This window comes from Erythrolamprus reginae, chromosome 1 (genome assembly GCF_031021105.1).
Source record: "Erythrolamprus reginae isolate rEryReg1 chromosome 1, rEryReg1.hap1, whole genome shotgun sequence".
Classification (NCBI taxonomy): domain Eukaryota; kingdom Metazoa; phylum Chordata; class Lepidosauria; order Squamata; family Dipsadidae; genus Erythrolamprus; species Erythrolamprus reginae.
In genome coordinates, this window is record NC_091950.1 from 27666591 (window position 1) to 27686882 (window position 20292).

Genomic DNA, 20292 nt, shown 5'->3' on the forward strand with positions numbered 1-20292 from the left:
GTAAATCCACAATACCTGAATTTAAACATGCCTGGGATAAACATATATCCATCTTAAGATAAAACACAAGAAATAGTATAAGGGCAGACTAGATGGACCATGAGGTCTTTTTCTGCCGTCAATCTTCTATGTTTCTATGTTTACAGTATTTCTAATCTGTCAATTAAGTTTAAAAAAAACCAAAACTCCTCTCCTCCAACAGATAGTCCTTGACTTACAACAGAAGTGAGTTCCTACCAGTTCGGACTGGTTCTACAGAACTCTTAGTAACATTATTATTATTGTTATTGTTATTATTATTATTGTTATTATTGTTGTTGTTATTATTATTATTATTATTATTATTATTATTATTATTATTATTATTTGTATGCCACCCCTCTCTGAAGACTCGGACCAGCCTGAGTCACTGGAATTTGCAGCGACTCAGGCCTGCCACACTCCTGAGTTGGTTCTCTCAGCGGTGCCATGGGCGCCATCTTGTTTTTTACTTCTGCATGCGCACACCTTTTTTTTAGTACTGCGCATGTACATGCACGCAAAGCACACCCACCTGCGTGGCGCATTTCCACACACCAAGGGACTTAGTGTACTTTGTCAGGGAAACAATTCTGAATAAAGTTAGATTTTATAGATTCAGAACAGAGGAAAAGAACCAGCGGTGGGTTGCTCCCGGTTCAGCCCGGTTCAGCAAATCGGTAGTGCCTGCAACGGGAGGCTCCACCCACCTGCCCGGGAAGGTTCTGCACATGGGCAGAAGCACGCACGCACGTGAACCCATAGCAACAGATTTTGGAACCCTCTACTAGAAATAAACTTTGCTGATGTTGCAAGAATCCTAGCCGTATCCTGAAATTAGCTAGGAGGCTAAATTAAATGTGTAATAGAAAGTCCAACTCTGTCATTAAGCTGACTGAAGCAGTAATTTTGGGCAGCAGACAAGAAAGAGCAATGGATTGGGACAATTCTTTTGGAAGTAGCTTCTTACGCAGTCACTTTTTAAGCCCACTGTCTTTGTAAGAACTCAGGGCACTGTATAAATTTATTTATTTATTTATTTATTTATTTATTTATTTATTTATTTATTTATTTAGTTAGTTAGTTAGTTAGTTAGTTAGTTAGTTAGTTAGTTAGTCCAATACACAATGAGAGTTTTAGTAGGTATATATATATATACACATAATAAAATGTACATGATGAAGGTTATAGAGGAGATACTCATAGTAAAATATATCTAAGAAAGAATAGAAAAGAAGATATAGTAATAAAACATATCAATGAAAGAGTAGAAGAAGAGATATAGGAATAGAAGAAAAGTATAGGAGATATAGGAGAGCAATAGGACAGGGGACGGAAGGCACACTAGTGCACTTGTACTCGCCCCTTACTGACCTCTTAGGAATCTGGATTGGTCAACCGTAGATAATCTAAAGGTAAAGTGTTGGGGGTTTGGGGGTGACACTATGGAGTCCGGTAATGAGTTCCACACTTCGACAACTCGGTTACTGAAGTCATATTTTTTACAGTCAAGTTTGGAGCGGTTAATATTATGTTTAAATCTGTTGTGTGCTCTTGTGTTGTTGTGGTTGAAGCTGAAGTAGTCACCGACAGGCAGGACATTGCAGCATATGATCTTGTGGACAATACTTAGATCATGTTTAAGGCGTCTTAGTTCTAGGCTTTCTAGGCCCAGGATTGAAAGTCTAGTCTCGTAGGGTATTCTGTTTCAAGTGGAGGAGTGAAGGGCTCTTCTGGTAAAGTATCTTTGGACATTTTCAAGGATGCTAATGTCTGAGATGCGATATAGGTTCCAAACAGATGAGCTGTATTCGAGGATGGGTCTGGCAAAAGTTTATATATATAAAAAGGATCAAGTATAAATATATCATCCTTTACTTGATCTTCTCAAATAGAGTGTAAGGTAGAAAACGGAGAGAGAGAATTGCATGAATCTCTCATATTTGACCATGTATCCTCCCAACTAAAGCCCATCACACCAGCTTCTAAACCATGTTTAGCCCCTCCCTTATGGAACCAGGTTGCAACGCCTTGATCTCTTCAGCCTTGAAAGACGGCGTTTAAGGGGTGACTTGATGGAAGTGTATAAAATCATGCATGGGATAGAAAAGGTTGATAGAGAAAAAATATTTTCTCTATCGCACAATACTAGACAAGGGGGCACTCCCTAAAGCTCATAGGTCAGAAAGTGAGGACAAATCAAGGGAAATATTTCTTCACCCAGAGGGTCCTTGGTTTATGGAATTCACTTCCAGCAGAGGTCGTGACAGCTTTCAGCCTGGATAGCTTCAAGGCAGGATTAGACAGATTCATGGATGCCAAGTGTATTGGTGGTTATTGAAACAGATGTCCATGTGCCGCCTCTACATTGATTGAGGCAGGCAGGATTCCCTTGAGTACAATCTTTTGGGGGTCTGGGGAAAGGGAGGGTCCTGCCTTCTTTTTCGGCTCAAGATCCCCATGGACAATTGGTGGGCCACTCTGTGCTGGACTCGATGGGCTTTGGCCTGATTCAGCATGGCTTTTCTTATGTTCTTATGTTGCTTATCTTCCAAGTCAGCCTTCCACAAGCATTATTTTAAGCAGGTTTGTGGTGATGCGTGTAGGGCTACCAGCAGTGAAGGGCTAACAAAATTTTTACTACCAAACTGTGGGTGTGTCTTTTGCAAAATGCCCTGCATTTTCTTTCATCATCTTTCAGTGGAAATTGGGTGCTCTGGGGTGGAGCTCCATTTTTGCTACCCCATTGCATTCCCACCCACCCTGGTCTGGGCAATAGTCCACCCCTGGCTACTAGCCATCCAGGAAGTGACTGGCAGGGGAATGGGACAACTTGCAGCAGCCAACTCACCACAGCCAGCTTGCCACTGGATACGTTGTCATGCTCAACTCGCCATGGGACAACTTACTGCGGAACAATTTAACAAGTCTATTTAATTATTTTAAATTAAAAAAAAATATTTTAATTTTTGCCACTCGCATTTCATTCTGTCCCTCCTTTTGCATTCTTTCAATGATTCTATCCCACCACTTCTTTGATATTAGTTGAGCTCTTGTCCCACAGCAAGCTGTCTTTTGATGAGATGGGCATAGCAAATTGTCTTGCAGTGAGTTGGCCAGGGCAAGTTGGCCATGGCAAATTGTTATAGGCTCAACTGGTAGTGCAGTTGCCTTCTCTGTGGTGGCCCCGACCCTCTGGAACCAACTCCCCCCAGATATCAGAGTTGCCCTCACACTCCTTGCCTTTCGTAAGCTCCTTAAAACCCACCTCTGTCGTCAGGCATGGGGGAACTGAGATATTCCCTTCCCCCTAGGCTTATAAAATTTATGCATGGTATGTCTGTATGTATGATTGGTTTGTTAAATTGGGGGTTTTTAACATTACTTTTAATATTAGATTTGTTCATATTGTCTTTTTACTGTTGTTAGCCGCCCCGAGTCTACAGAGAGGGACGGCATACAAATCAAATCAAAAAATAAATAAACAAACAAATAAACAAATAAACAAACAAACAAACAAACAAATTAATTAAAGGTGGGCTAGAATGAGCAGGAGAAATACCAAAATCTCCTCCTGCATCACAGAACAGCCTCCTCTCAATTCTCGTTGAATGGTATTGTTATACAGTATTTATAGGATGTCAGCCACCCCGAGTCTTCGGAGAAGGGTGGCATACAAACCTAATGAACCAACCAACCAACAAATTCACATAAAAGGACTTCTTGGCCTATTTCAATTAAATATCTACAGTACATTCCACCATTCAATAGACTTAATTACAAGCAGGCCTTGTGGCCTGAGCCTTAGCTATTCATTTTCCCCTTCATTTACTTCTTTGCTGACAAAAGAGTTTGGGAGATTTGACAAACGTGCCTACAGTATTTTGTGCCCTTGAGCTGACGTAAGAAAGGGATTGCTACTATATTCACTTTAGCTCCCTAAAGACTATTTGACCGTGAAGAGTCACCTGGCATAGAAAAAGCTCTATTAGTCAGATTAGTGGACATACTGTAATATGGCAGTGCTGTAATTGTTACATGTAAATGTATGTTATTGTCACAATGGCCTGCATTGGTTGCCGATTAGTTTCCGGTCACAATTCGAAGTGTTGGTAATGACCTATAAAGCCCTATATGGCATCGGACCAGAATATCTCCGGTACCGCCTTCTGCCGCATGAATCCCAGCGACCGATTAGGTCCCACAGAGTTGGCCTTTTCCGGGTCCCGTCGACTAAACAAGGTCATCTGGTGGGACCCAGGGGAAGAGCCTTTTCTGTGGCGGCCCCAGCCCTCTGGAATCAACTCCCCCCGGAGATCAGAATCGCCCCCACCCTCCTTGCCTTTCATAAGCTACTGAAGACCCACCTATGTCGTCAGGCATGGGAAATTTGAGATACCCCTGGGTTTATATTGTTTATGTATGGTATGATTGCGTTGCATGGTTTTAATAATGGGTTTATAGATGTCTTTTAAATACTGTATATTGGATTTGTTACACTGTTGTTATTGTTGTGAGCCGTTCCGAGTCTTCGGAGAGGGGCAGCATACAAATCTAAATAATAATAATAATAATAATAATAATAATAATAATAATAATAATAATAATAATAATATGAGCACTATATAGGATTGTATGGATGGGTTCAGTCATGCATTTGTTTAGGGTCCAGTTAATAATATTATTATTATTATTATTATTATTATTATTATTATTATTATTATTATGTCAGTACAACACAGTAAACGAGATCACTATGCTGGATTTCGTATTTCATCACCAGTCGGGTGCGTTATTATTATTATTATTATTATTATTATTATTATTATTATTATTAACTGGACCCTAAACAAATGCATGACTGAATCCATCCGTACAACCCTATATAGTGCTCATAAGCATAGTTCATAAACTCCTCTGCTACAACGTCCTTTCTGTCAATGACTACTTCAGCTTCAACCACCCAACAGATACAAACTCAAAGTAAACCTCTCCAAACCTGACTGTAGAAAATACGACTTCAGCAACCGAATACTGTAGTTAATGTCTGGAATTCACTACTTCACTCTGTAGTTTTGTCACCAACCCCCCCCCCCCAAACTTTACCCTTAGACTATCCACTGTTGACCTCACCCGATTCCTAAGAGGTCAGTAAGGGCATCCATAAGTGCACCAGTGTCCCTACTGTCCCTGTTCTAATGTTTTCCTCTTATTAGTACCCATCTCATGTATATAAACAGCATTATATCTATGTATACTACCATTAGATACTTGACAAAATAAATAAAATAAATAAAATATAAATAAAATATTTAAATTTAATAGCGGGGAGATCAAGGTTGTACAATGAGTCAAAACACAAAGTCATAACTGATTGGTTGGAGAGAGCTGGCTCCCGCATGAGGCAATCTAAACTGTGATTGGTTGCTGTGGATGTAAAGGCGGGGGCTTCCTTGTTTCCCGCCTTTTTTCCTCTGTGTACTCTGTAATTTACCTCACGATGTTCCTGCTGTGTTAATTTACCTCATGATGTTCCTCTTTGCCTAGTTTGCTGTATACATCGATGTAAAATATATTTATTTATATGAAATGACAAGTTTGTGTCAGCGTCTCTGACTCCATTTAGACACCCGCTGTGCAATTCCCTGTGCCAGACCTGCCCCAGTCAGGCCCTCAGGAAAGCAAGACTCTTGAATCCATTGAGTTGAATCAAAAGAACTTTTACTGAGAGTTAACTGGATGCAGTAAAGTCAGGCGGAATTTGAAGTCCCTGTGCATAGCACAAAGTAATTCTTTCGATTTTCCAATTCCCCCAGGCTAGTCCACTGGTATGCCGAGAGGATATTTTGAGAACTCTGAGGTGCTAGGCAGATAATAATTCACCCTCAAGGCACAACGGCCTTGGAATCTGGCGAAAATCGGCTGAGAAGAAGTCTGTCGCATCTCTGAAGATAGTTTCCTTCCCTAATTCCCAAGCGAACGCAGAAATGGAAAAATCTCAAGCATGCTCGACCATCCCCTTCCCCTTGGCACAACACAATGACAGGAGACACCAGAGCAATGGTGGACCTGACAACCTGACAATGTAGGAATAAAAATGCATTAATTGCAGAGCTTGGAAGAGGGACAAGTGAAGATCAGTAGAAAGCAGGGACCTTTTGTATGTTATGGGTTCATGATATTTCTTCACCAGCAGTTTCTACAGAAATAGCTCTAGGGAGTTTAAAAGGCCAGGAATGTGTGATTTCTTTTGAACGCTCAGGACTACATTCAAATTTCAAGTTATATGTGAAGAACTGCATTTGAGAAATTTCCCGGGACAAAGAGAGACCCAGACCAAAACAAACTTAAACCAAACTTAACCAATGGCGCAGTGGTTAGAAGGCAGTACTGCAGGCTACTTCTGCTGACTGCCGACTGCCAGCAGTTCTGCAGTGTGAATCTTAATGGCTGAAGGTTGACTCAGCTTTCCATCCATCCGCAGTTGCTAAAATGAGGATCCAGATTGTTGGGGGCAATAGACTGGCTCTGTAACCCATTTAGGGCTGTAAAACACTCTGAAGCTGTATATAAGTCTAAGTGCTATTGCTGTCACTATTACATTCAATCAATTCAAATTGAAATTCAATTCATGGAACACTTATTTATTTATTTATTTATTTATTTATTTAATTTATTTAATTTATTTATTTATTTATTTCATTTATTTATTTACTTACTTACTTACTTACTTACTTACTTACTCACTCACTCACTCACTCACTCACTCATTCATTCATTCATTCATTCATTCATTCATTTTCTATGCCGCCCAACTCACCAGGGACACTAGGCGGCTCAGAGCAAAAATATAAAACATTAATAATAGTACTAAAGCCTCTAAAAACAATTTAAAAAGCAATTTACAATACAAACAGTTAAACCGTTGCATACCATTCATGGTCAGATCTCACTGGTTACCACCATAAGATCAATGGCCCCAGGCCCGTCAGAAAAGCCAGGCCTTTACCACTTTCTGGAAGGCCAATAGGCCAATCCAGTGAAATCTATCAGTTGAAGGTATCTCTACCACATGGTCTATGTCAATGATGGTGAACTTTTTTCCCCCTCGGGTGCCAAAATAGTGCACATGTTCACTATCGCATGTGTGCACGTGCCCACATCCATATTCAACACCTGCACACACCCACACACTCCCCCATTTTCTGACTTCCTGTGGGCCCAGTAGGCCCATTTTTCACCCTGCCCAGGCTCCAGGGGCTTTCTTGGAGTTTGGGGAAAGCAAAAATGCCTTTCTCTGCCCTCTGGAGGCTCCTTGGAGGCCAAAATTGACCTCCCGGTGCCTCTGTGCACCTCTATGTGAGCCAAAAACCAGCTGGTATGTGCTGGAGTGAATTAGGGCAATGGCTCGGATGCCAGCAGATATGGCTCCGCGTTCCAGCTGGGGCACCAGTGCCATAAATTCACCATGATGGGTCTATGTGTTCCACTATTGTCAGCTTTCCGACTAGCAATAACTGTCCAAGACCTCAGGTAAACAAAGAAGTGTATAAAATCAAAGTGTATAAGATCATGCAGGGGATAGAAAAGGTGGATAGAGAAAAATTATTTTCTCTCACAATACTAGGACGAGGGGGCACTCCCTAAAGGTCATAGATAAGAAAGTGAGGACAAATCAAGGGAAATATTTCTTCACCCAGAGGGTCCTTGGTTTATGGAATTCACTTCCAGAAGAGGTTGTGACAGCTGTCAGCCTTGATAGCTTCAAGGCAGGATTAGACAGATTCATGGATGCCAAGTGTATCAATGGTTATTGAAACAGATGTCCATGTGCTGCCTCTATGTTGCTTGAGGAAGGCAGGATTCCCTTGAGCACCATTTGTTGGGGGTCAAGGGAAAGGGAGGGTCTTGCCTTCTCTTTCTGCTCGAGATCCCCATGGACAATTAGTGGGCCACTGCGTGACATAGAATGCTGGACTCGATGTGTTAAATCCTTACTGGAATGAAGGACTGCAATCAATGGGTAAGAACGATTCTTTATTGAACAAGAGGTAACGGTTTACAGAACAGAACAAGACAAACATGGCCGTGCCTGGCAGCTATATATATCCCGGGCTGCCAGGCTGAGCCAACCAATCACCTTGCAGTATTTTCCCGCCCAAGGAATGTGGGGCGGGTACAAGGCCTAACTGTCCTCTGGACACAACACGATGGGCTTTGGCCTGATTCAACATAGCTCTTCTTATGTTCTTATGTTCTTAAAACTATGCAGCAATACTTCAAGACAATCCAACAAATATTATCTTCTTGAAAAACACACTGTGCCTTTGGGCGATGGTATCTTTCCTCAGAGAGTGGTTGTAGAAGCTGTCTGTCTGCCATTTTATGTTGTTTTTTTTAAAATTGCTATCTGCAAGATAGTAAGACATTTTCCAGAAGCTCAAAAATAGTTCTAGTTTGACGTCCCATCGCTGCATGGAATGTCAAACCCTTCACCTACATCCTTAATCACCACCAGTTTATCAAACAGTTTGAAGGAGAGTGGAACATGGGACATGCATATGCCGTTTTGGTCTCCGGCTTCGGTATTGTTCAGTAAGTGGTGGGGACCATCACTAGTTCTTTCTTCAGGAGAGACACCTATGAAATCTTCTGGTTCTTCCACAGGACTCAGAAACCTTTGCCCCTTATATTCAGAAAGTAGGATTTCATCGGAGACCACCTCCTCCTCCTTGGGAGAATGTTCTTCTTCTGTTCCTTTGACAAATCCCAACAAGTCCATTGTTTCATCAGAAACTGGCTCCTCTTTGGCGGTTGGAGGTTCTACAACCAGTGGTTCCATGGGGTTGTTGGATTCCATCGGTTCCATAAAATCCAGCTTTACCTGGGCCTGAAAAACATTAAACAAATGTCTATCTGGGGGGTTGGATTCATCCCAAACTATTATTGTAACAGTCTTCTGCCGCACGAATCTCAGCAACCGATAAGGTCCCACAGAGTTGGCCTTCTCCGGGTCCCGTCGACTAAACAATGTCGTCTGGCAGGCTCCAGGGGAAGAAACATAGAAACATAGAAACATAGAAGACTGATGGCAGAAAAAGACCTCATGGTTCATCTAGTCTGCCCTTATACTATTTCCTGTATTTTATCTTAGGATGGATATATGTTTATCCCAGGCATGTTTAAATTCAGTTACTGTGGATTTACCAACCACGTCTGCTGGAAGTTTGTTCCAAGGATCTACTACTCTTTCAGTAAAATAATATTTTCTCATGTTGCCTTTGATCTTTCCCCCAACTAACTTCAGTCTTCTCTGTGTTGGCCCCGGCCCTCTGGAATCAACTTCCCCCCAGAGATCAGAATTGCCCCCACCCTCCTTGCCTTTCGTAAGCTATTGAAGACCCACCTATGTCGTCAGTCATGGGGAAATTAAAATACCCCTGGGCTTATATTGTTTATGTATGGTATGATTGTGTTGCATGGTTTTAATAATGGGTTTTTAGATGTCTTTTAATATATTGGATTTGTCACATTGTTGTTTTTGTTGTGAGCCGCTTCGAGTCTCCAGAGAGGGGCGGCATACAAATCTATTTATTTATTTATTTATTCATTCATTCATAAATTCATTCAGTTGTCCAATACACAAATACATAGGAAGAAAAATAGACATGTAGTAATATATATAAGGGTAAAAGTGAACTTAGAGGAGAGGATATATGAAAGGAAGAGAATATATATGATAGGTGAAAGAAAGGAAAGACAATTGGACAGGGGACGAAAGGCACACCAGTGCACTTATGTACGCCCCTTATCTAATAAATAAATCTAATAAATAAATAAATAATAAATAAATAAATATTTATTTAATCATAGAACAACTTGCCTCCAGAAGTTGTGGATGCTCCAACACTTGAAGTTTTAAAGAAGATGTTGGATAACCACCTGTCTGAAGTAGTGTAGGGTTTTCTGCCTAAGCAGGGGGTTGACTAGAAGACCTCCAAGGTCCCTTCCAACTCTATTATTATTATTATTATTATTGTCATTGTTGTTGTTTATTGAATCAATGACAATTGTGAGGGTCTGCATGCTGGGGTATGACAAATTATTTACAAGCTACGGTAGATATATGCTTGTTTGTTTATTTATTTATTTTATTTTATTGGATTTGTATGCCGCCCCTCTCCAAGGACTCAGGGAGGCTCACAACATATACAAAAACACAATAGCATAGTAATCCAATTAATATCCATAAACATAATCTTAAAAATAATCTTTAAAAATTTACCCAAACCAATGTGTCAAAAATGAATACATCACTAAGTATAATGTGGGACACTAGGATCTACAGATCTCGTATTAAGCTGCTTTAAGATGAGTGGTGGTCAGAAATAAAAGAAACATAGAAGATTGACGGCAGAAAAAGACCTCATGGTCCATCTAGTCTGCCCTTATACTATTTCATCCTCAGGTCTTAAGGAAACTTGTTTGTACCAAATTGGGCTGTTTATTCATCTTAATCCAGTATTGTGTGCTCCGATTGGCAATTCTTATCTAATTTGGCCATCTGGAAACACTAGCAGAGGTTAGTTGTCTTTCTAACTTAATCGAAAGGAAACCTGCATTATCAAATTGTGAATTGCTGTATATTAGCGCTGGCTGAGGAATTCTGGGAATTGAAGTCTACACAGCCTCAGGTTGCAAGGTTGAGAAGCACTGGTCTCAAATACAAATGTCTCCAGTCAGAGGTGGGTTCCTCCTGGTTCGGACCGGTTCTACAGAACCGGTAGTAACTTGGCAGCCTGAGTTACTGGAACTAACAGTGACCCAGGCCTGCCACGCCCCCGAGCTGGTTCTCAGCGACACCATAGGTGGTGCCATCTTGGTTTTTGCTCCTGCGCATGGGCAGAAGCTTGGTTTTAGTGCTGCGCATGCACATTTGGCACGAATGCGCATTTGAGTGAACCAGCAGTAAAGAAAACCAGAACCCACCCATGGCTCCATTGATCAAGAGAGGATCGGCTACCATTTTCTCCTACTGACCAAACATACAGTGAACCTCATTCAATAAATGAAGAATTCAAAATACTGTGATGTAGGAAAAAACTTTCACTTGAAGCTCACCTGGCCTGTTTCGGCTGCGGTGTGGAACTTCACAGCCTCTGTATTCCCAGGATTCGGCAGTGCTGGACACAGAGATGTCTTCAATCTGGGACAGATGTTAAAACAATGGTTTGGGAAGCAGAAGTGGTGGGAGTCGCTTATTATTATTATTATTATTATTATTATTTATTGGATTTGTACGCCGCCCCTCTCCGCAGACTCGGGGCGGCTAACAACAATGATAAAAAAACAACATGTAACAATCCAATTTAATAAAACAACTAAAACCCCTTATTATAAAAACCAAACACACACACAAACATACCATACATAACTTGTAATGGCCTAGGGGAAGGAATATCCTAATTCCCCCATGCCTGGTGACAAAGGTGGGTCTTGAGTAATTTGCAAAAGACAAGGAGGGTGGGGGCCGTTCTAATCTCTGGGGGGAGTTGATTCCAGAGGGCCGGGGCCGCCACAGAGAAGGCTTAGCTCTTGGAAGGCCAGGAAAGGCTCAAGATACAGATGTGGCTCTTTTGCACATCTCCAGTTTTAACAAGTTTATGCATTTGCAAATCAGGTTAAGTCAGGACCAGGCAGGGATTGCTGCCCCTGCCGCTCCTGATGCGCTGTATACGCAGCTTTGCATTTCCGTCGTGCGCATATGTCCAAGAGATATTTTGCTTTGTGCATGCACAGGAAACAAAATCTCACAAGGGGACCCACGTGTGTGAGATTTCGGTGATTTGTTTGCTTCCGCGCATGTACAGAAGCAATTTTTTTTGCAAAATTCTCTCTCATGCGCGTCCCCTTGTGGGATTTTGCTTCCTGTGCATGCGCAGAAGAAAAATCTCTCTCAGATGCATGCGCTTGCATGCCAGGGATGCAAAGCTGTGTGCAAAGCTGTTTGCGCTACCAGTGCGATGTCGTTATCTGTACTGGTAGTAATCTGCTACTGGTCAGAACCTAAAACAGCAGCCCCCAACCATGCAGTGAAGTCAACTTGCTTTCCCTACCGATTTGGAAGAGCACGCTTCATGTGCATGTGCTTGCTCTACTCACACACCTGTGCATGTTTTTTCACCCTCACTCTGCTTTTGCGGGCTCTTTTTCACCCTCTCTTCATGCGCAGAATGCTTTGCGCATGGGCAGACGGTTAAAAAAAGAAAATGGTGATCTCCAGGTAGGTTGGCAGAGGCTCATGCTACCATCGCTACCAGTTCTCCAAACCACCGGCAGTCAACACTACCAGTACTCCCAGATTGGTCCAAACCAGTAGCATTACTTATGGGACTGTCTACTGCCTCATGTATGCCAGCGGCCGGTTAGAGCTCACAGAGTCAGCCTTCTCCAGGTCCCATCAGCCAAGCAATGTCGCTTGGCGGGGCCTAGGGAAGGGCCTTCTCTGTGGCAGCTTCGGCCCTTTGGAATCAATTCCCCCCCAGTAATTCGCACCGGTCCCACCCTCTTGGCCTTTCAAAAGGTTTTCAAAACACACCTTTGCCAGCAGGTTTGGGGCCATTGAATGTTGCCAGATTAGGTTTCATATTGGGTTTCTTATATTTTGTACTCTTGTATTGGTTTTGAGTCCCTGAGTCTGCTGGAGAAGGGTGGCCTTGAAATTAATTAATTAATTTGATTGATTGATTGATTGATTGATTTCTATGCTGCCCCTCTCCTGAGACTAAGGGCTTGCAGCAAAAAATAATCCAAAAACATGTTAGAAATCTAGATTAAAATACAATTTTAAAATCCCAATACAGTGGTACCTCTACCTAAGAACGCCTCTACTTAAGAACTTTTCTAGATAAGAACCAGGTGTTCAAGGTTTTTTGGCCTCTTCTCAAGAACCATTTTCCACTTACAAACCTGAGCCCAGAAAAATTTCCCAGGAAATTTGAGAGCGGCACGAAGGCCCAGTCAGCTTCTTGCCATTCCCCCTTTAATCCCCGCCATCTCGGGCTTTTCTGGGCTGCCAGAGTAGCCTTTTGGTGGTGCTTAAGGAGGCTTTGGCAGCCCAGAGTGAACGAAGCATTTTCCTTTGTCTGGGCACTTGGAGAGGGAATAAACCTCTGCCACGCCCAGAGAAATGAAATGCTCCCTTCACTCTGGGCAGCAAGCGAACGAGAGGAGAGGGGAGCCCTTCAGCATAGGAAGGAAGAGGAAGCAGGTAGCAGCAGCAGCCTTTCAGCCAAAGGAGCAGGAGGTTTCTCTCTCTCACCCGCCTGGGTTTCTCTCTCTGGCGCAGTGTCTGGGAGGCAACTTCACACCAGGTGTATGGGAGGCACGGGCTCCTCCTTGCCGCCTCAGAGTCCCTCTTTTTTTTTAAGCCATAAAGTTTTGGATTTTTTTGATTCCCCTCCCCTCCCCTTCTTCCTTCAGCAGCGACTGTTGTCCTCCTCTTCCTCCTCCTCCTCCTCCCACCCAAATTCCGATCTTTTATTTCTTTCCTAATGGGTTTGCACACATTATTTGCTTTTACATTGATTCCTATGGGAAAACTTGCTTCTACTTATAAAATTTTCTGCTTAAGAACCTGGTCATGGAACGAATTAAGTTTTTAAGTAGAGGTACCACTGTATTTAAAATTAAAATTAATCGATCACATTCATCCCATCATGTGCCATACATTCAAATACAAACAAACAAACAAACAAATTTCACCCCTGCCCCAACCTTTTAGGTACCAAGGACTGGTTCAACTCTATGGGCCAGGGAGGAGTGGTTCTTCATAATAATAATAATAATAATTTATTGGATTTGTATGCCGCCCCTCTCCGTAGACTCGGGGCGGCTAACAACAATAATAAACACAACATGTACAATCCAATAATAAAAACAACTTCATGCTGGCTGCATCCCACAGATGGGACTTTGCTTGCTTGCGTGCCAGTTTTTTTTGTATGCAGTGGACTGACTTATAATGCTAAATGTTCGTGCCCAATGAAAAGCAGAACAATATTATGCCTTGGCATTATGTGCAAACTAGGTCATTGAACTTTAGTGCGTCTCATCGTCCTGAAAGATAGGCTGGTAGCATGATCTCCCATATTACAGATATGGAATGCGATTGTCAGCACGCAAGACAATGCCTTTGCTAGAATTTCTATTAGAGCTGGGATAACAAGTGACAATTCCCCAGCTCATGTTCTCAGCTGCTTTACTGCATCAACTCATTGAAGCCACCTAGTAGATGATTAATTAGCTGGCGACTTTGGAATCAACTCTCCAGGGAGATCACAGTTGCTCACAGCAGCTGCTTAGGAGATAATTTTATATGTTTCCTAACACCAATTCCTTAGGTAATTTCAGCATAAAATGCTGCTTTATACCCGTCAGTTTATATAGCCTATGCCAGGGGTCTCCAAACTTGGCAACTTTAAGACTTGTGCACTTCATCTCCCAGAATTCTCCCGCCGCCTATGTTGAAGTTTGAAGATCTCTGTGGAAACATTGGAGCAACGGGTTGAGGCGCAACCCAATCTTTAAAGGTTATATGTTAAATTACTAACATAGATTGGGTTTTTGGGGGGCGGAGGGTTATAGATTAATTTTTTTGTATTGGATTTTAACCAAAATTGTTGTAGCACTAGGAAGTTTAAAGGAAACCTCTATTTGTCAATAGTTATTTAGCAAACTAGATATACTATATTCTTGAGTTTAAAGTAAAAATACAATCTAAAAATATGAAAAAAGTAACTCCAAATAGACTTATGGCAAGAATTCCTAGTTTATTACACTAAGTAGGAGGGCTGTGTAGAATATTAATTCATTAGCCAATACTTTTTCTATTAGTTTTTTTAATTGTTATACTGTATTTAGTATATTTCTCATTAATATTTCATCCTGATTAGGCAAATATTCTGAGCTACCTTCCTCAACCTGATGCTTTCCCATGGTGAGATTAGAAGAGTTGTGGACTATGAAAAGCTATTCTTACAGGATAATTAAACCTGCATTTCTTGCTTTTAATAATGGGGGTTTTAGTGTTTTTTAAATTACAGTGGAACCCCGACATAAGAGCTGCTCTACTTAAGAGCAACTCAAGATAAGAGCTGGGAGGGGAGAGATATTTTTGTTCTACTTACAAGCCCAAATTCGAGATACAAGCGCCAAGGAGCTGTCTCCTGAAGCCAAACGCTAACTTCCGTGTTCGGCTTCAGGAGACAGCTGCGAAGCGGCGCGCGTGTTTTAAAAGGTTGCAGCCGGCCTGGGGGGCTCGGGGGGGTGCTTGCAGCTTTCTTTCTTGCTCTTTTTCTTTCTCTCTTTTACCTTCCCTTCCTCTATTTCTTCTTTTCTTTCTCCTTCCCACCTTCTCCCCTCCCTCCCTCCTTTCACTCATTCCTCTCTTACTCTCCCCTTTCATAAGTTTCCTTGCTTCCTTCCTCTGTTCCTGTCCCTTCCCCCTTTCTTTCTTTCTTTCTTTCTTTCTTTCTTTCTTTCTTTCTTTCTTTCTTTCTTTCTTTCTTTCTTGCTCTTTTTCTTTCTCTCTTTTACCTTCCCTTCCTCTATTTCTTCTTTTCTTTCTCCTTCCCACCTTCTTCCCTCCCTCCCTCCCTTCACTCATTCCTCTCTTACTCTCCCCTTTCATAAGTTTCCTTGCTTCCTTCCTCTGTTCCTGTCCCTTCCCTCTTTCCTTCCTTCCTTCCCACCCTCCGTCCATTCATTCACCCATTCCTCTCTTGATCGCTTAAAGCCGGTCCCTGGTGCAAAAAGGGTTGGGGACCTCTGTCCTACAGGATTGGGTGGCAGAGAAGTTGAACATATGTAAATTTAAAAGTTTAAGAAAGTTTACAAGTTAAGTGAAAGAAACTTCATTATTCATTTATATGTACATGTACATTTCTTCATTAAAAACATGTCTTTCTGCATAATTTAGACTAACTTTGTGAGTTTTTTGAGGGCTGGAACCAATTAAAATTATTTACATTAATTCCTATGGGGAAAAGTCGTTCGAGATAAGAGCTGCTCGACTTAAGAGCCCAGGTCCGGAACGAATTAAACTCGTATCTCGAGGTACCACTGTATTAGATTTGTTCTTACATTGTCTTTGTTATTGTTGTGAGCCGCCCCGAGTCTATGGAGAGGGGCGGCATACAAATCTAATAAATAATAATAATAATAATCATCATCATCATCATCATCTCTGGCCTATGCCATCCAGTTCAGTTCACAAATTAATATTCATCAACACAAAATAGAGTTGATTAAATCTGGAATCTTTTGATCAACTGGTTTTGATCAAATCTGGTTATGATTTTGCAACAAACTTCATCAAACTTTAATAGTTTCATCATCATACCTTCGTGGCACAGTGGTTAGAGTGCAGTACTGCAAGCTACTTCTGCTGATCACCGGCTGCCAGCAGTTTGGCAGATCGATTCTCAGTAGGCTCAAGGTTGACTCAGCCTTCCATCCTTCCAAGGTCGGTAAAATGAGGACCCAGATTGTTGGGGGCAATATGCTTGCTCTCTGTAAACCGCTTAGAGAGGGTTGTCAAGCATTGTAAAGTGATATATAAGTCTAAAGGCTATTGCTATAGTTACCTTTTTTTGCCAAGGTAGAAGATGGTGGTGACAATAAGGATGCCTCCAAAAGTCCCCATAAATAGGAAGCTAAGCACCAGACTTAGCTGCTTGGGATCTAAAGAGGAAGAAAAAGGAGGAGAAGCTATGGCTACTGTTGGCATTTCAGAAGGAGAACTCAGGGGGAAGAGAAGTCATAGAAACATAGAAACATAGAAGACTGACGGCAGAAAAAGACCTCATGGTCCATCTAGTCTGCCCTTATACTATTTCCTGTATTTTATCTTAGCATGGATCTACGTTTATCCCAGGCATGTTTAAATTCAGTTACTGTGGATTTACCAACCACGTCTGCTGGAAGTTTGTTCCAAGCATCTACTACTCTTTCAGTAAAATATTATTTTCTCACGTTGCTTTTGATCTTCCCCACAACTAACTTCAGATTGTGTCCCCTTGTTCTTGTGTTCACTTTCCTATTAAAAACACTTCCCTCCTGAACCTTATTTAACCCTTTGACATATTTAAATGTTTCGATCATGTCCCCCCTTTTCCTTCTGTCCTCCAGACTATACAGATTGAGTTCATGAAGTCTTTCCTGATACGTTTTATGATGAAGACCTTCCACCATTCTTGTAGCTTCAGATTGTGTCCCCTTGTTCTTGTGTTCACTTTCCTATTAAAAACACTTCCCTCCTGGACCTTATTTAACCCTTGTCAATATCTTTTTGTAGGTGAGGTCTCCAGAACTGAACACAGTATTCCAAATGTGGTCTCACCAGCGCTCTATATAGCGGGATCACAATCTCCCTCTTCCTGTTTGTTATACCTCTAGCTATGCAGCCAAGCATCCTACTTGCTTTTCCTACTGCCCTCATACCTGGAGCTTTGGTTAGAAATCGATAAAAAGCTTTGCAGTTGTCTTTGCTGTTTGCCGTAGAGACCCAGATGCCAACCAGATAGACAGTGTCAGGCTGTAAATCCTGGATCGTATACCATGTTTGTGACACGTTGACGTCATAATCTGAACAAAAACAAGAATCAGAACCCTTTGATTGGCATTTTCCACAACACCATGGCAGCATCAACCAAATCCTTGCCCAACCAAATTTTAGTGGGCAAACTTGCCAGGATAATAATAATAATTTATTAGATTTGTATGCCGCTCCTCTCCGAGGACTCGGAGCAGCTCACAACATCAATACACAGTGTACAAATCCAATGTTTAAAAAACAATTTAAAAACCCTTATTATAAAAATAATCACACAACCCAAACAAACCATACATAAAACCATAGTAGCTAAGGGGTATATCAGTTTCCCCATGCCTGGCGACATAGGTGGGTTTTCAGGAGTCTGCGAAAGGCAAGGAGGGTGGAGGCAGTCCTGATCTCCTGGGGGAGTTGATTCCAGAGGGCTGGGGCCACCACAGAGAAGGCTCTTCCCCTGGGTCCCACCAGATGGCATTGCTTAGTCCAGAGAACTCTGTGGGACCTAATCGGTCGCTGGGATTCGTGCGGCAGAAGGCAGTCCTGTAGGTATTCTCTCTTTTCTTCCAAATTATATGAAACCAAGACCACAAAGCTCAAAACCCTGTACTCACGTTTTATGTTACCGTATTTCTCCTTTTGACAACATATGATATATTTCTTGAGTAGACCTGGGCAATCAGAGAGGGCTCTGGGAAGCTTCCACTGGATAATAGCAGAATTCGCAGTTTGGTTGGTCACATTTACATGGATGGCCTCTTCGAGAGAAGCTGCAGACCAAAAAGGACAATTATCATTGGGTTTTGAAAACCATAAATTCCAAGGATCCCTCCCCCCAATCTTTGGCATGGTGGTCAGGTTCTCTCATCACTTCCTTGGGAAGTTGAATATGGAACTAAGGATGAGTTGCAGTCAACTGTTGACCAGGAACCAGAAAAAGGTAGTCAGGACCAAGGTTTTGAAATATTCTCAAGCTGTAGAAGCTGTTTTAAAAAAAAGAATCTCAGAGTCCCTGATTGAAGCTCTGGTGATAAATTGGCTACATTGAAGTGAACCTTGTTTAGGTGATCCTGGTTTATTCCTGAAAGACCAAAATACTTTTTATTGGCCCTTATACAAGCTATCGATTTTCCTTCTTTCCCGAAAAATCTTACCTTCTTTCCTTCCATTCCATGCATTATTACAACCAATATTATTACAGATTCCTAAGAGGTCAGTAAGGGGCGAGTACAAGTGCACTAGAGTGCCTTCCGTCCCCTGTCCTATTGCTCTCCTATATCTCCTATACCTTTCTTCTATTCCTATATCTCTTCTTCTATTCTTTCATTGATATGTTCTATTACTATATCTTCTTTTCTATTATTTCTTAGATATATTTTACTATGAGTATCTCCTCTATAACCTTCATCATGTATTTTACTATGTGTATATTGATATATACCCACTAAAACCCTCATTGTGTATTGGACAAAATAAATAAAATAAATAAATTATAGTGCGGTGATGGCGAACCTATGGCATACATGCCAGAGATGCCCACCAAGCCATGCCCATCAAGCCATACCACGCCCACCAAGCCATGCCACAGAAACGGTAGTAAAAAAAAAATGGATTTCATCACTTGGTGAAAAATAGCTGGGATGAAGCTTGATGGAGTTCTCTTTTTTAAAAAAAAAATATTAATTTTTTAATGATAATAGATACACACTTGATGGACTTCTCAATCTACCATGAAATCCCCTTCAATGTTACCCTGCACCCTTTCCTCCACCCCACTGATCTGTTGTCCATCTGTTGTCTCTTTCAGACCATCAATACTCCCCCCTTCAGAAATTGTGTGAGTGACAGGTGCAAAACAACTCCAACCAATGGTAGAAACATAGAAACATAGAAGATTGATGGCAGAAAAAGACCTCACGGTCCATCTAGTCTGCCTTTATACTATTTCTTGTATTTTATCTTAGGATGGATATATGTTTATCCCAGGCATGTTTTAATTCAGTTACTGTGGATTTACCGACCACGTCTGCTGGAAGTTTGTTCCAAGCATCTACTACCCTTTCAGTAAAATAAAATTTTCTCACATTACTTCTAATCTTTCCCCCCAACTAATCTCAGATTGTGCCCCCTTGTTCTCTTATTTCATCTCTTATTCGATCAGCTTGAAAGTTGGTGGCTAAAGGCTCCATCCCTAGATCGTGCCCCACAGTATCCTGCTAAGGAGCTGCTAGAGATATCTCTCCCCCACCCCCAAACTGCTAAGTAACACTGGGCAGGAGGGAAAAATAAGACAACCATATTATTCTGCCAGATTAAGGATTGAAGTAATGCACTTTAACACAGTATATTTATTATTAATAAAACTGTTTATAACACTGTTTATTATTTATTATTATTTATTAATTGGACTTTTATGCCGCCCCTCCCCAAGGACTCGGAGGCAGCTTATTGTGAGAAAGGGCTTATGGGTGACAAAGGGTTACAAGTTGGAAACACTTGAAGTTGTGATGATAGCAATAGCACTATAGCATTAGCATTTAGACTTACATGCCTACGAAGAGGGGCGGCATACAAATCTAATAAACAAACAAACAAACAAACAAACAAACAAATAAATAAATAATGCTTTTACAGCCCTCCTAAAGTGGTTTTCAAAATCAACT

At 41.5% G+C, this 20292-nt stretch overlaps 1 protein-coding gene across 1 annotated transcript in view; it reads right to left on the reverse strand.

Moving 5' to 3' along the window:
* Nucleotides 1-8037: 8037 nt before the first annotated feature.
* IL12RB1 (interleukin 12 receptor subunit beta 1) overlaps nt 8038-20292 on the reverse strand; it is a 49892-nt gene continuing 37637 nt past the window's right edge. Inside the window, exons 11-15 of the mRNA XM_070732859.1 lie at nt 18244-18399; nt 17521-17664; nt 16665-16761; nt 11140-11224; nt 8038-8908 (exon numbers count right to left, since the gene is read on the reverse strand). Of these exons, the coding sequence (XP_070588960.1) occupies nt 8471-8908; nt 11140-11224; nt 16665-16761; nt 17521-17664; nt 18244-18399 (920 nt within the window). The 3' untranslated portion in view covers nt 8038-8470. The remainder of the gene's footprint in view (nt 8909-11139; nt 11225-16664; nt 16762-17520; nt 17665-18243; nt 18400-20292) is intronic.